The sequence below is a fragment of the Monodelphis domestica genome, chromosome 6, assembly GCF_027887165.1.
Source record: "Monodelphis domestica isolate mMonDom1 chromosome 6, mMonDom1.pri, whole genome shotgun sequence".
Lineage (NCBI taxonomy): Eukaryota > Metazoa > Chordata > Mammalia > Didelphimorphia > Didelphidae > Monodelphis > Monodelphis domestica.
Genome location: NC_077232.1, coordinates 109,150,879 through 109,167,985, shown reverse-complemented (window position 1 = coordinate 109,167,985; position 17,107 = coordinate 109,150,879). Strand labels below are relative to the sequence as shown.

General features: G+C 37.9%; 1 protein-coding gene across 1 annotated transcript in view; it reads right to left on the bottom strand.

The window, feature by feature from the left end:
• The window catches only part of PI4K2B (phosphatidylinositol 4-kinase type 2 beta), a 34,355-nt gene extending 23,501 nt beyond the window's left edge, over positions 1 to 10,854 (bottom strand). The window contains exons 1-2 of the mRNA XM_007496650.3: positions 10,363 to 10,854; positions 837 to 994 (exon numbers count right to left, since the gene is read on the bottom strand). Of these exons, the coding sequence (XP_007496712.1) occupies positions 837 to 994; positions 10,363 to 10,654 (450 nt within the window). The 5' untranslated portion in view covers positions 10,655 to 10,854. The remainder of the gene's footprint in view (positions 1 to 836; positions 995 to 10,362) is intronic.
• Positions 10,855 to 17,107: the final 6,253 nt, after the last annotated feature.

Genomic DNA, 17,107 nt, shown 5'->3' with positions numbered 1-17,107 from the left:
CTCAGTATCTAGTGACTCAGTATTAAAACATTTCAAAATATTAGACAATGAAACAGCAAATTTATGACTTCTGACAAAAGTTAGACATAGTCCTAAATAAAAGTATTTTATTAAGAATTTCTCTCTATTTTTTAATATAGGGTTAACTATTATTAATAGTTGCCTGTCTTTTCTGAATAGAAAGTGATTCTGAGTTTGGTGAGAAAACATCTCTAGGGACACTATATTTATTCTACAGCTATTTTAAAACAGGTTTTAGTAACCAAATAATGAGCTAACTTCTAATATCCCAAAGATTTATCTTTAAAAGTCTTTTATGTCAGGAAAGTTATGGCAAACTAAAAAAGCAGACAACAAAATAATATGAACATCTTGCTTATAACTTTGTAATACATTGTATTACATGTAATATACATGTGTATATAAATGAACATAAATGAAGATTAGAATACAAATTTAAAAATAGTTGAGTTGAATAGTCAGTAGGTTCTATTTCTGTTTGAGCTGTGTTATTCATAACTTTTAAAAAAGTTTCATACAAAAACAACTGCTTGATCACATGGTTTGATGGGGATATGATTGGGGATATAGACTCTAAATGATCACTCTATTGAAAATATTGATATATAGAAATGGGTCTTGATCAATGACACATGTAAAAGCCAGTGGAATTGCTGGTTGGCTACAGGAGGGGGTTGGAAGGAGGAGGGGGGAAGAACATGAATCATGTAACCATGGAAGAATATTCTAAATTAATTAATAAAAAAGTTTCAGACAGGAAAAGATATTTTCCTTCAAAACTTATGTTGAATATATTTATTCTATAAAAGTCTTACCCCTTTGGGATCCTTGACAAAATAACTCCCACTTGAACCTTGAGAGATTCTTTCTGGGAGAACTCCACAGTCTATTGCTTGTTCTGCTCTCTGTATTATATCAGCAAATTCTGGATCCTCTAAGAATATGTTCATCTCTGAAGTACCTCCAAAATTTACTGCATTAAAAAGATGTTAATAGAACATATGAGATTTTTCTGAATTAAAAAGGAATTAAAAACATCATAGCAATGGAGGTGATCCAGGACTCCAAGGTGCAAGTGAAACAGTGATATTTGCTTAAAAAAAAATACAAAGACAATGATTCAAAGAAAAATGGTATAGTACTAGAATGTCTTAATCTTTTCATATTTCTATATTTACTATTAAATTTTAGACAGCGTCAAATGAAATAATGATCTGTGGCAGTACTTTCTGGTGGAACTTTCAATAATCATTAGCAGTTCTTTACCATTTTCAAGGGGGAATTTCATAGAGGGAACTTCATCCTCTCTCCCTCCTGGATTGCCAACCTGGTTTATCCCATTTTTCATATGCCAGTGCTGTGTCCATGAATGTAAATAAAAGGGTGTGGGTGGAGCCCACTTGGGCCACTACTTCCCAGAGCAGGCAGGAGAGACAGACTGAGGATCCTGCAGAATGAGTTACACATGGTCGGACTTAAGAGTAAGAAAGAGACTTTAAAGCTATGCTTATCTACCTTTTCTATTTCAAGTGATTATTAATAAACTTTATGGAAAATAAGAACTTGGAGATACTAATTTTAATCTAACACAACCAATTATCTAGATGATGGAGGGATGCTGTGACATGGATAAAAGAAAATAGGAGATGAATCTCCAAATTATTTTCATCTATTTTTGGAAGATATATTTAATACCAATATTTTTTTTGGGGGGGTCACAAGAATTCAGAAAATGGTAAAATGTGATTAAGTTGAACTCTGCCACTTTAAAGTCTGTGGAAGAAACTAGAGATTTGCTTTATTTTTTTTAAAGTATGCTCAGAAAATTCTATCAATAAAAGGCAAATTTAATTTTCTTAAAAGATTAAAGTTTTCAACCATTTCATAAGAATCTACTTGAACACAATATAGAAAGTTCACCTTTGCAACATTATTCAAGAGAAAGTACTCTGTAAGCTTTAAAGCATTATTAATGAATATGTCAAGTATTACATAATTATGTTACTGCTACTGCTACATAATATATCAACTAAAAATAATTAATTCAAGTGCCTATGGATTTGTAATATATACTATTTGCCTAATTCAAGATATGATATGAACCTATAAGCTTTTGTCAGTGAACCTATGGTACGTGTGTAAGAAAGGGCTGCTCCTCTCCCTGTCTCCACACAAGCCTTTCTCATATGACACACCCCCTTGCCCAACAGCCCAATAGGAACTCTTCCCCCCTCCCCTGCCTGGGGTAAGGCAGGGGTTCACATGTGGCATGAGGGTTGCACTTTGGGCACTTGGTCTCTAAAAGGTCTGCCATAACTGCTATAAGCATTAAAATAGCGTTTATTTGAAAACTCTTCCATATTTCAAGTTTTCAGACCAATCTTCCTTATCACCTAGACAATATACTGATATTTTATCTTACCTTGAGTGCCTACTTTAAGAGTTTATATTCCAAAAGTTCATTTTTAAGCTAATCCTTTAAAATTCATACATGATCATATAGAAAACTTTGCAGTTATATATGGTGGATAGATTCTTGGGACAATCCACAGAAAGACATTTAGCCTTCCTCATCTACTACTATATTAACAGTGCTAAAGAACATGTATAATTTGGAGGGACTTATGAGAAAGAACACTATCCACATTCAGAGGAAGAACTGTGGGAGTAGAAACATAGAAGAAAAACAACTGCTTGATCACATGGGTTGATGGGGACATAATTGGGGATATAGACTCTAAATGATCATCCTAGTGCAAATATCAATAATATGGAAATAGGTCTTGATCAACGACACACGTAAAACCCAGTGGAATTGCTGGTTGGCTATGGAAGGGAGTTGGGAGGGGGGGGAAGAATATGATTTGTGTAACTATGGAAAATATTCTAAATTAATTAAAGAACATTTAAAAATAAAGAACATGTATAACTATGTTTCTAGGATGAGTCACATAGCGAGTCAGTAATAAAAGCATAGTGTTCAAAGTGAGGAAGGTAACAGTCTACTCTACTGTCATGAGGCCTGACAGAAGAAACTTAAGATCCTGGAGAATAAAAGAATCTGGGGGAAACATGACAGCTGCCTCAAAGTATTTAAAAGACTTCTACATTTTTTTACTTGTTTGCTTGACTGCAGAGGGCAAAACTAGAATTTTCTAGTGGAAGCAAATTTCTAATCAATACTATTGAAAACTTATTAAGAAGTTAGAGTGATCCAAAAGTATACAGCAAGGGTCCCCAAATTACAGCCCATGAGCCACATGCGCCCCCCTGAAGCCATTTATCTGGCCCCTACTGCACTTCCGGAAGGAGCACCTCTTTTCATTGGTGGTCAGTGAGAGAAGCACTGTATGTGGCGGTGCCACAAAGCAAGGCATTGCTCACATACAGTACCACTTCCAGTGACATAATCCTTTGCGTGACACCTTGTTCTGAGAGTAACTGAATGAGAATGAGGCACTATGCAAAGGCTTATGTGGCTGCGCAATGGAAGATGTCAGCATGGTGAGCAGCGATCTGGGGGAGGGGATTCTGCACTGTATATACTGCAGCCCGGTATAGGGGTGGCAGTGCAAGGTGTGACAGGCCCATCATGGCCAGTGCTGCAACCTCCACTATTCCAGACAGCAGTATACAGATTTGTTAATTGTTTTTTTTATAGTCCAGCCCTCCAATGGTCTGAGGGACAGTGAACTGACCCCCCTGTGTAAAAAGTTTGGGGACCCCTGGTATACAAGGTAGCTAAAGGGGAAGGGCTAGAAACCGTCTCACTAAGGATGCTGTAGAAGGGGTAAGTATGTTTGGGCCATAAAACTCCATAACTTCTAGTTTGGCAAACTGCAGGGCAGTCCCTCAAGTTGGATTGTTTTTGTTAAGCCTTGAAATAAGAATATCCCTGGTGATTGGGCTTGAAGGAATGAGAACTGTTCCTTTGCAGACTATCAATATAGAGTGAAAAAAAAATACTGTGGAATTTTCCCCCAGGTACTTTGTAAGTCATGATTTAAGAGAAACATGCTGAGGTCAAATATAGAAGTCTACAGAGGAAATCAATCCAGAAAAATTCTGAGGTCTTTCTATCACCTCCTGATTCCAGGGCTTGTCTGTCTCCTTTACTTTCTACTGTAAACATTCATTATTTCAGGGGTTTTCTTTTCACCAAACTCATTGTAAAACAGAATGCAGTCTCACTGTTTAAAGGATTAGAGGTTAAGCAAAAAGCTAGCACATAACCCTTTTAAGATACTGAGTTTTTACTGCTTACAACAACGAGAAATAGAGGGCTAACAAATACAGCTCTTCCTTTTACCACTTTTTCTCCCTTCCTTTCTTCACTTAGGACAGGTAGGGGAAGACAAAAACTACCCAGACAACAGTGCTGTCATTTAGTACACAAAAACTGAATTAAGATATATCAGTGTTCAGGAGCACCCATACTTAAGAGTATGCTAAATATTTTAACATAGGAATGGCCCAAGGCAAGAAGGAAGGAGAGATGTGAAACTCCAGACCTAGAAACTAATGTTAAAGGGACCGTTTATGGTAGGGAGAGGAAAAAACAAAACAAAACCCAAACTTTCCCCTTTCTCTTAATCCCAAAATTAACAAAAGTACCATGGACCCCTCCAAATTCAAATGTAGACTTTCAATGGATTTGGGTAAATTGGGAGACTAAAGAAGTGTTAACTTAGCAGTAGTGCAACTTTGGCAAGGATTGGGAAATGTCAAATGGCAGCAGACGGAAAGGGAGATTTCCTATGTCTACCTGAATGATGAGAAACAGTTGTCAGATAATATGTAAAGGGCACACTAGATTAGTTGGGTACCATCTATATTTCAAACTACATTACAAGTCCCCCACTGAAGAATATCTCAAGTCTTCAGCCAATAATTGAAAACTCATCTAAGAAGCTTACTCTTCTGTGAAGCTGTTTTAGAAAAAGCCTGCCAGATCTTCCTTTGACCTCTTTTTTTTCCTACTCCACACTATATTTAATAATTCTCAGTGGGTCTTCCAAAAAATCTCTGAGCATAGACTTTGCTTCTATTTCCTTAGTGCCTTGCACATTAGAGGTACTTATTAAATATTTATTAAATTGAATCCTATCTATCAGCTCAACTCCCTGCTAGGACTACCTCTTGGAATAACAGAGAACTAACCAAATAAAAATTGGCTATTACTGGCTAGTCTAGCTAGTGTGAATCTTCTAGCTCTTTCAGTTCGGTAAGAGGTAGGAGTTACTTATTATTCTTACAAAATGAAAAATTCCTTCTAAAACATCCCTGGGAGCAGAACCAGGAGAACCATATACTCAGAGATGGATACACTGTGGCATAACCGAAAGTAATGGACTTCTTTACTAGCAGTAGTGCAATGATCCAAAACATAGTTCTGAGGAATTTATGAGAAAGAACGCTCTCCACATCGAGAGAAAGAACCATGGGAGCAGAAACACAGAAGAAAAAACAACTGCCAGATCACATGGGTCGATGGGGATATGATTGGGGAAGAAGACTCTAAATTAATACCCTAGTGCAAATATCAATGATATGGAAATAAGTCTTGATCAATGGCACATGTAAAACCCAGTGGAAATGCACATTAGCTATGGAAGGGGGGAATGGGAGGAGGGGAAGGAAAGAACATGAATCATGTAACCAAGGAAAAAATGTCTTAATTAATCAATAAAATTAAAATAAAATAAAACATCCCTGACAGGTTGTGATCTAGACTTCTTTGAACACTTATTTATAGTATGCTCACTGTCATACTGAAGAGTCTATTACCATTTATTAAAAACAATTAGAAAATTCTTATGGAAATATCCCCTAGACTAGCTCTGGCTTGTCAATGTCCCTCTTAAAATGTGACACTTCAAATTGAACACAATACTTTAAACATGATCTGAACAGGGCAAAGTAAAGTAGAACTATTATCTCTTTTGTTTTGAGTACTACATTTCTAATAATGCAGCCTATGATCCAATTCAATTTTTAAAATATTTATTAAGCACTCATATGGGCAACTAACTGTGCTAAGTGGTAAAGATATGACCCCCTAAAAAAAGAGATGAATCAAGGAGTTTGCAATCTACTAGGGGAAATAAAACATGTATATAAATAATTATAAGAAGTAAGTTATCATGTAAGTACATGGGAGAGGCCCAAATAGAACAAGATCTGAGAAGGGAGAGATCACATTAAGCCTGGATTTAGGGAATTCTTCGTGGAGGTAGGAGCCAATTAAAAAAAAAAAAAGGCCTTAAGGGTGTTGAAATAATTGAATTATAAGAGGCCTGAAGAGAATTTGTACAAAGTCAGAGATGGGAACAGCACCACGAAATCTGGGAAGAGATAGTTTTCCAGGAACATAGTAACTGTTAAAGGTACTAGTATATGGTAAAGCTGGAAAGGTAGGTTGGAGTCAAATTGGGAGGATCCTACATGATCCTAATTGATAAGGCTGAGAAGTCTGTATTTTATTCAGCAACAAATGGGGAGTGTGAGATTTAAAATGTTTGAGGTCTTAAACTGTAGTGATTAAAATAGTGGAAGATATAAATTTTGATAGATATAAGAGAGGGTGAGTAAATTTGACCGCAGAAATATGTTTCACTACAGTGTCTTGGGTTTTAAAATCAAATATAAGGTGGTCGCCAGGGAAATATTCCCAATTATTCAAATACCCAAGTCAATTGGGTTTTATAGATCTTTTAATTAACAATACAATGAGTAATCAAAGAAAGAGAGAGTAAGAAAGGAATAAGTATGAAGGGCCTCAAGCCAATATGGCCTAGACCTGAGTCTTAAAAGAGAAATCAGTCAATTTTTTAACACTCACCACAAGGTCTGACTAAACAAGGATTCTAGTAACACTAGGCCAGCATCCTTCCTCAAAGAGTCTTCCAGCCAGAGATTGTTTCAAAGGGCCTCTCTCAAGAGCCTCCAGAGCCCCTACCCCAGAGGGACAGAGCCTCTCAGAGGAGCTCCTCAAGGAACTCTCCTTCAGAATGAGAGTCAGAAATCAAGATCCCTGAATGAGATCCAAGCTCTTATTTTTAAGGGCAAAATCTCCTCTGTCACCTCCCCTAAGTCCTTACATCTACCAATCACTGTAGATGTTTCTAAAGGACCGCCCATTTTGAATTCACAGCTGAGTAGTTTTAATCTCTTTAGTAAGTCAGGAAAAAATGCTGCTGTGTCAACAAATTTCATTAGAAAAAACCTCTGAATAAGTTATCATCCTTTTAGGTTTAAGTAGTTTACAAGTTGCCCCACCTTTATAGGTACTTAGTATCCCATTGTATCAATTCTAAAACAGTCATGACTCAAAGAACTTCCTGTCCCTTCCATAAGCATGGATCAAAGTACTTTCATTGTTCAGCAAATAGTTTTCTGTCCTAAAGCAGTCTTAAGTAGGGTGGAGCAGGGACACTCCCATAGCTAGGAGCCCCCACACTCAAGTAGAGTTCTCACCATCTGCTAGGGAATTTTTTTAAGTAGAAGATTCCCCAATGGGGGAAACCCCTAACATTCACAAGTCTGAGAAATTTTGAGGTTTACAGGAGGTTTTTGTGGTAAGAAGCTGTATAGTCAGATTTATGCACCATATGCAAAGAATGACAGGGGAGGCCAGGAGAACCCAGAATCAGGCCGCTAGATGTGATGTTACTCTGTGACACCTATGTATCATTGTTGGGGTGCCACAGGATGGAGGTATTTTACTTTACGCAGCATTAGAACGATTAATGTGGCATTAATATGAAAGATATATTGAAAATAGAAAAGTCCAATATTATCTTTTGCTCTTTACTGTCATTATCTCAACATTTTTTAAAATCACTGCTATCATTATAAAACAATCTAGAGAAAGGATGACAAGCTAGAAGGCACTACCATAGCCCAAGCAATAGCTCCTCTGAATGTGGTACAAGCAGCACAAAAGATACCACAGAAAAAGACAGGATGAAACTTTGCAGCAGATTGGATGAAAGGGGGAAGAATCAAAAATGAGTCCTCTTTCCAATCAGGTTGAGTGAAAATGGTAATACCAACAGAGAAGTTGAAGAAGAGTAGATGGCAGTGGGGTGGTCGTAGTAACACTAGTACATCCAGGCAGAAGTTCTTGTGTCTTTCAGAATCAAAATTTCTTTGGCTGTAGCAGGAATAGTGCTACAGGATCACAGATCTAGAACTAGAAGAGACTTTGAAAATCATTTAGTCCAGTCCCCTCATCTCAGGGAGGAGACAACAGAGGGCTAAAGAAGTCTGGTGACTTACATAGAACCATAGTTCTGTGTTGGGATGCAAATTCAAGTCCTGCAACTAAATTCAGCACTCCTAAAAGAGGCCAATAACCAAAGGAAGAAAGATTAGTTGGGATGCTATTAAAACAATCCAGGTGAGAGGAAATGAAGGCCTTTTACAAAAGTGGGAGAACCACTTTATCTACCTTTACTTTCATCTGTATATCCCTTAATATCTATATTCTTTACTTACAAAAGAATATATATATATATGTTCAAAAGGAACCAGAATGATATATTTTGTTGTAAATTCAATATCAGCAGGATATAGTGGAAGGAACAATGAATGCAATATGAAGACTTGGCTCCAGTTGATTCTTACGATTATTAGCTCTATGACTTTGGGCAAATTACTACATATTTGTGCTTCACTTGTAACAGATGATGGGTATTAGGCTATGCGATTGCTAAGGTTCTTTGAAACAATTTTGTGATCTATTACCTACCTTGCTTTAGACAGTATTTCCCAAGCTAATTTATATCTCAGGGATATTTTAAAATATATTTACAGAAAAGTATACTAGTTTTAAACAAGTTTAGGAAATATGGAAAGAAAATAGAGGCCATCAAACCTATTTTCACTGCCAAAAAAACCCACTACATTTAAGTACTTCAAGTCTATATCAAGTGTCATGTAAACTTTTCCAGAAAGGGGAAAATAGCCTTAGTATTAAAACTTTCCTCATCAAATCTCAATAGTGTACAATTTAGGAATTGGTGATGGGCTCCAGTTTATGGATAACCCACTAAATAGAAAAACATAGAAACTTATTTTAGATGTGAAGTAGAGATATTTTTGTGAGTTGAGCTTAACAGCTGTCAATGTTATCACTCCTACAATTTTCTTTATCAGTAAACACCATTAAGATATCAAACCAATTAAAAACTTGTTAAGTCACATACATGCACACAAAACTTTTTTGACTATGCTTACAAAATTATAGTCTCCATAGGGATATAAAGCTAATCCAAAATGTATTAATCCATACATACAATTTTTTTTTGGACAATTCTTATTTAAATTATAATTCAAACTTTGTTTAAACACATACAACCTTTCTCCCTTTCTTGGACAAAGTTTTAAATTATCTATAAAAATATCAAAGGAATTCGAACTTGGGTAAACTATATAAACAACTTTCTTTACAATGCTAACAAAAGAAATTCTCCAACAAAACTAATTCAAACCTTGTTAAACCACACACTTGTAACTTCCTCCTTGGTCAGTTCTTAAAAAGTTTGAAATTCTCCAAAAAATTTTGATAAAAATATCGAACCACTTTAAACCTTATTAACTCTCTGTCTCTCTGTCTGTCTCTCTCTCCCCCCTCCCTACCCCCCCCCCCAATAGGGCTATTAAACTAAATCAAACGCACATACACACATTCTTTCTTCGACAATGCTCACAAAGGTTGAATTCCCCAAAGGGATATCAACTAATGCAAACTTTGTTGAACTGCACAAAAAACTTTCTTTACAATGTTTACAAAGTTTGAAATTCCCGACAGGGGATACCCAACTAATGTAAACTTTGTTAAACCACATACACAACTTGCAAAGTCGGAAATTCCACAAAGGGATACCAAATTAATGGAAACTTTCTTATTAAAAATGCGCACAATTTTCTTGACAATGTTAACAAAGTTTGAAATTCCCCATCAGGATATCAAACATCAACAAAAACTTTGTTGACCTCCTCTTGCGCCCCACACACCAACATCTTTCTCAAGACAACGCAAAGGTACTGATTCTCCCGGAGCATAATCAAATAGGTCAGACTTAAGATGTGTGACCCTAGGAGATGGGCATGCCTTTGGGAGCCCAGGTAATACGGGGCTGGAGAGACCCTGGCTGATACCCCATTCGTCTTCCCAGACCTTGCGAGAGCCCAGGGTGGCAGTGGCTGGCGTCCCCCGAGGGGTGAGGAACTGGTGAGCCAGGGCTGAGAGGGAAAAAGGAAGCAAGTGGACAAGCAGCAGGGAAAGCCCGTGGTGACGGGGATGCTGCGGGGACCGGGGGGCGGACGGCTCGCTACCTGACGAGATGAGGCGCTGGCTGTCACAGGACGGGCTCCGCCGGGCCCTCCGGTCGCGGCCCCCACGGGCAGTGTCGGCGGCTTCTCCCCCGGGCAGGAGCAGCAATTCTTCCTCCGCTCGGTCCGACGAGGTCTCTTCGTCCTCTCCTCCCTCCGGACTCCAGATGACCCTCACAGCGCAGCCTGGCGGGGCCCGGCCCGGCCTCGGCAGCAGCGGCTCCCGCTCCTCGTCCTCGTCTTCGTCGGGTCCTTCGACAGCCCCCCGCGGTCCCAGTTCCTCGGCTTCCGCCATGGCCGCCTCCTTCTACTGGCGCGCAGAGACCCGGCTGCTCACGGTCAGAGACTTCTCCCGTCCCGTCTGAGCATAGCGACGAGCTCCCCACGGCCGGCTCCTAGCGGGTTCCCTCCCGCTGCCGCTGGGAAGCGCCACAGCCTGCCCCTCCAGGCCCGGCCCCGCCGGCGCCGCCACCACCAGCGCGCAGGCGCGGAACCCGCAGGCTACAGCCAACATCCCACCCCTCCTCCCGGTGGGTGGGGCCAAGAAGGAAGGTCCCCTGCAAAAGCTCCGGGATTTAAAGAGCCAAGTGCCCACATGCCACGTTGCCACCAAGAAGTTGGAGTGGAGAACTTCCGGCCTTGACTCTCAAATTTCTCCTGCATTCTACTTTAAAACTTTCTGATCTACTGACTGCACAAATGAGTAAAGAAGGGAGATCGCACTAAAATCATTACCTCACCATCCCCATTTTATAGATGGAAAAATTTAGCCCCAGAGAGATTATACAATCACCGATTTAAAGCTGGATGAGACCTTTTAAGTCATTTAGTACAATTTTTTCATTTTGCAGTTGAAGAAACCCTATAAAATAAATATTAAATAAATAATAACAAACGAAACCCCGATTTGAACTGGAGCTTTCTGACTTCAGTTGTCCCAGCTCTTCCATTAGATTGGGCCTTCCTCTCCCAAGCAGTTAGTATAAGGCAAACTTTCCCAAAATCCCATGTCCCCAGAGTATTCTTTCCATGATATCACACAATTTCATTTAAACCAGTGGTAACTGAACTTTTTGGAATGTATACAAAAACTTTTTTTTGTGCAAACATTCTCATATCCACTAAATAAATAATTTTTTATCCTCAATATTGAAGATAAAAATATCTTTACTAAGTAAATATACACTTACTATTTTATTTTTTACCAATAACATGTAATAGCATTCTCACATAAGTTTTCCAAAAGTTACATGATCCAAATTGTCTCTCTCCCTCCTTCCCTCCACCCTCCAGGAGCTGCCAGGCAATTTGATCTGGGTTATACATGTATTATCATGCAAAACATATTTCCATATTTTTTTTGGTAGGTAAATAATCTTATAAACTCAAACCCCAAAGCATATACCCATGTAAATAACTGAAAAACCATATGCTTTCACCTGCATTTCCATTCCAAAAGGTCTTAGTAAATATGTATTTATTTATAAATTCTCTATTTAAAATTTTATACAGTTCAATAAATTAATATTTTGAATATTTATTAAATGTATTCATTTATTAAATGCTAATTAATAAATAAAATTCATTTATAATTTAATAATTTCAATCAACATTCATTAAACAACTACTATGTGCCAGGCACCCTTCTAAGCACTGGGTGTTATTATGTATAGAATCTAAACAAAAAGAAGTGAGGAATGGTGAGATAGAGATAAAATAATATTTTACCCTAGAATTAGTAGGGAGCCATAGGAATTTACTGAATAAGAAAGTAACAGGTCAAATCAGAACTTAAGAAAAATACCTGCCATAGATGAATTGGAGAGGAAAGAAACTTGAGACAATCAAGACCAATAAGACTATTGAGAGAGTTGTAGATGGCCTGATTTAAGGTGATGGCTAGGTGAGTATTGGCAGATAGAAACAACAAAATTTAGCACATGATCAGGGATGACCCCATGCTTGTGAAGATGGATTATTTTTTGGGATAGGATGAGTAAGGAGGAGATGATTTAATGAGGCAATTGATACACACCTCTTCCAGGTGACCTCTTCCACCCAAAATAAAAAGAATGAGTCAGTGATCTTAACTGCTATTTCCTTGGAGGACAGAATCCACTACGTGTAGCATAAGGTAATCTGGGGAAGTAGATGAAGATATGATTGGGGAAGGGGTGGGGATGTGCCCTAATGAGACTTACACAAATCTTGAAGCAGGTGTCTGATTTGAGGTTATATTGTAACTGTTTCCTATGGCTTACAACAGAAGGAGAGTTTAGATCTTCATGGATCTCTTGATGGAAGATATTATGCTCATTCTAATGATGAAATATTTTCATGTGCTATATGATATAAACAATGACAATTTTTCAAGCATTGAAGATTGTTCAATCATTGTCATTGTTTATCTCTTTCACAAATTCATCTCTTTCTAGACACTCACAATTTTTCCATTTTGTTGCCTTTTTGTACAGTGATGACTATTCTCCTTTTGATTGAGTGGAAATAATCTAGAACCATGGTCATTAGTTAGTTAATATTTATGTGGCATAGTTACAAAATGTTTGTTCAAAGAGGAAGACGAGGGTAGTACTGTGAGATGATAGGTAAAGGGAGAGATATACTTGAGAGACAAGCTCATCAATTCTCTATAGTAGGAAGGTTGTGTTGTTGGGGTAGTTACCCTTTTTATTCTTTGGTTTGCTGATCATTCACCTCTTGCCACAGGTCATCCCATAATGGCCTTTGGAGGTATGAAGAATTCCAGTTTTGGTGACCAATGATTTAGACTATAAGTTCAGTATAGCTACAGCCCAGAAAATAATTTTTCTACTGGCAGATGATTGTGTTTATTCCACTAATTCAGTAATTTAACCAGTGTTCAAGTGCCTATTAACATGGAATGTACTGTATAATGAAGAAGACATGGGGCTTCTGGAGGTTTAAGGATGAGAGAGCCCTTTGACCAGTGAACAGTGGTTAGTCAGCTAACTGGAACATAATAAAAGGTCATAGTCCAAATAAATAGTCTGGAACTCAAAAGATGATCAACAATCAATCAAAACTTATTAACTATTCTTGTTTGCCTCTCTTATCTTTCCAGTAGGTTAAAGACTATTAGCCTTGGTGTTAGGACACTGGTTTTAGATCCTGGGTCTGATAGAACTCTCTGTAAGCCCAAGGACAAATCACTTCATTTCTCAGGGTTTCAGTCTCTTACCTGTAAAATGGAGACAATAATACTTTATCTACTTAATAGGGTTCTGGTAAGGAAAGAGCTTTGTTAGCCTTACAAAGCTATTTCTCTTTGTCCTATGCCTTCCTTTCCTTTGTCTACAGAGTTTTCCATTGCCTCTCAGGTTCTGTGACTACCTCCTTCTCTTGCTTTCTGAATCCTTCTGCTTCTCTTCCCTATAAAAATCTTCCTCCACCTTCCATAATTATAGTAAAACAATTTATTCATTCCACCCCACCCCACTCCCCAAAGAAAAAACAGCAGTCTCAGGAAGTAAATTGTTCTAGATGCTGAGAGTTTAGACACAATTTATAGGAGACAGTCATTTTCCTTGACCACAACTTAACATGAACTGTAGATGAAATAAGTTATCAATTGTTCTGATCTCAGTTCTGGTTCCTTGGAAGATAGTTCAGTGCAGGATGGAAGAGAAAAAGGAAGAGTTTCCTTTCACTTTTTCTGGATTCAAGGCTAGATGTAGGTAGAACTTAAAATGGGATCAAAGTGGGCTGGGCAGATTGAGGACCAATAGAAAAGACAGAAACATATAAGGCAAGGAGAAGGCCTAATGTTAGGGACTAATGGGAGAATTTGAACCTGATTGGAGAAGTAAGAAATGGATTGGCTAAAGGAGATCTGAGCTAACTTCCCTTTCTTTGTGTTCCCTTGTATAAGGGAAGTTCTGTTTAAATACTCATTACCCATTCACCTTCAGGTTATTTCCAACAGGTCCAGACACTCTAATTAGTGTGTGGTCTTATATTCTAAGTTCCAGGTCCAAGGAGTGATTGGCTACCCTTTTCTGATAACTGTTAAAGCGTGGGAATGGAAGAATAAGGAGAGAGGAACCTTCCAAAACAGTCATATATTAGACTGTTGTTCAGTGGGAGATTGTTGCCAAAGACAGATTATTTATGGCAATTATTTGCCAGGATTATAAAAGGAAGGTTTGAACAAGAAATCCTTTTTTTTTTTTTTGGTAACTTTGGTATTAGCTACTCTGTCATCATTTTCAAATAACTGCCTAGCATTCAAAGCCATATAGGGTTTGGTATCAACCTATCTTCCAAACTCATATTGTTGTGGGGTGCTTGAGGTGAATCCCCTGGGTTTGGGAAGTACCTTTTGCAAGAATGCAAGACTCCAAAACTTAGCTTAGAAATAAAAAGAGAAATTTATTAATTTAGAATTCATGTTAAATTTGGCTGTTAGGACAGTATAGATGGAAAGCTGCCTCCTCAAAGACATCAATTCTGGGGTCTTTATATTCTTTACAACAGGTGATATGTGTCTTCGGGAGGGTATGCACTCAGGCAAAAAGTGAGGTAGTGGTCATCTGACCGGGCTTAGCCAAAAGACATAGGGGGTGACCCTTATAGTTTAGGGGACAAATAGATGTCTTAGATAGAACTCGATGGTATCAAACCATAGCCTAGAAGTGTATCTCTGTGCCCATCTCAAAACCTAAAGGATAATCTGAGAAGGATAATCTCTCAAGGTTCTTTCTCTGAATTTTTCTTTAGCCTTAACAAGAATGCAAGGAAGCAAAGGAATTTTCCTGCTTACAATTTGACCTAAAGCACTTCTATAATTTGGGAATGCAAGGTAAACCTAGGGGGTCCCAAATCAATATTATAGTATGCCTCAACAAACAGTCAATAGTCAATAAACATTTATTAAATCCTACTATGTACTAAACACTGTGGTAAGTACTGTTAAATTTATGATTGGACTGAATATATTTAATTGGTCGACAGGGATTTAATTACTAAATCCCAAAAATGAATTATTAAAGTCAGCCTTTACACTCACCACATGTCAGTTCAATCAGCAGATTCTTTATCAGCCTCAACTCCAGTAGAACTGTTTCTTACAGGAGGTTCCACTCCAAGTATCTCTCTTCACTCCAAGTATGTCTCTTCACTCCAACTGTGTCTCTTCCCTCCAAGTGTGTCTGTGTGTGTCTCTGTTTCCACTTTTAAAGACCTTTTTCTCTTGTGTTACTTCCCCTAAATTTTTACATCTACCAATCACAGCTGACACTCCACTCCAGGATTTCCCACTCTTTCACACGTGAGTCATAGACCTCCCACTCAGTGTATGAAATGGGTGTTCATACCTTTTTGTGGTTAAAATCCAAATGGGTAGATCTCCATACTCAACTTTAAGTACTGTGCTTACATTTTTGGGGATTAAAATCTAAAAATAGACGGGATTACAATTTAATCTTCACAATCAAGAAAGAGCTAAATGCCTTCATTGTTATAATCAGGGGAGAGACAAATCCAATCTTCACAGTATTAGGTATACAAATAATAATAATTTAAAAAAAGACAGTCCCCACTCTCAAGGAGTTTACAATCTTATGAAGCAAGGCAATATACAATATACATCAGGATTTTACATATATACATTATATACATATGTATATACATATATATATTATATACAATGTACAGGATAAAATGTAGCATCAGACACTTACCACTTATGTGACACTGGGCAAGTTACTTCACCTTATTTGTCTCAGGTTCCTCACCTGTAGATTGAGCTAGAGAAGGAAATGGCAAACCACTCCATTATCTTTGTGAAGAAAACCCTAAATGGGAACACAAAGAATCGGATATAACTGTGTTAACTTGTAAAAAACACAGAACTACTAAAGTAATCAGAAAAAAAACAAAACAAAACAGGTCTTTAATCAGGAAAGAGATAGGTCCAATAATTGGTTGCTAACACAAAGCCAAGCACCACAAACTACACAGAGTCAACACCCTGAGATTCTAGGGACAGTATCTCTTGGGAGGATCAGTGTGCTAGAATATTCTCTAAAGAACAACAGAACTCAGGGATGTTTTATACATTTTGGGGAACTCAGGACATCAAACCTATTTTGACAGGTTGTAAGTAGGCTTGGAAAAGAGGCCATAGCCAGAGGCTGGAGCATCAGGGAGTGCTCTACTTACAATGGATACTAAAAGGATGGCCCCTGTTCAGGTATTGGTCTTCTTGGGAACAGATCTCTGATACAATGGATAAAACTTCTAAGACTAAAAGGATACTTAATATATGATTAGGTCTATAATCCCACCTGGACTGGATCCTTAAGTACCTTAAAGTCCATTGTCCAGTCTGAAAGGGTTGTAATGATTAAAATAGTGGAAGACATAAACTGTAGTAGATAAAAGAGTGGTTGTTAAAAATGTGACCGCAGAAAATATGGTTTCAAGACAGTGTCTTGTTTTAAATCAAATATAAGGTGGTCACCAGGGAAATATTTCCAATTATGAAATATACCCAAGTCAACTGGGTTTTATAGAGATTTTAATTCATACAAATGAGGAATTAAAGAAAGAGAAAAAGAGAGAAAAAAGGGAATAATGAGAAAAGGATAGGCTGGCCCTGACCAGCCCTGGCCAAGCCAGGCCTAAGCCCTAAGAGAAAGATCAGTCAGTCCTTTATCCACTCACCACAAGATTTGTCCAAGCAAGGATTCTAGTGATACCAGGCCAG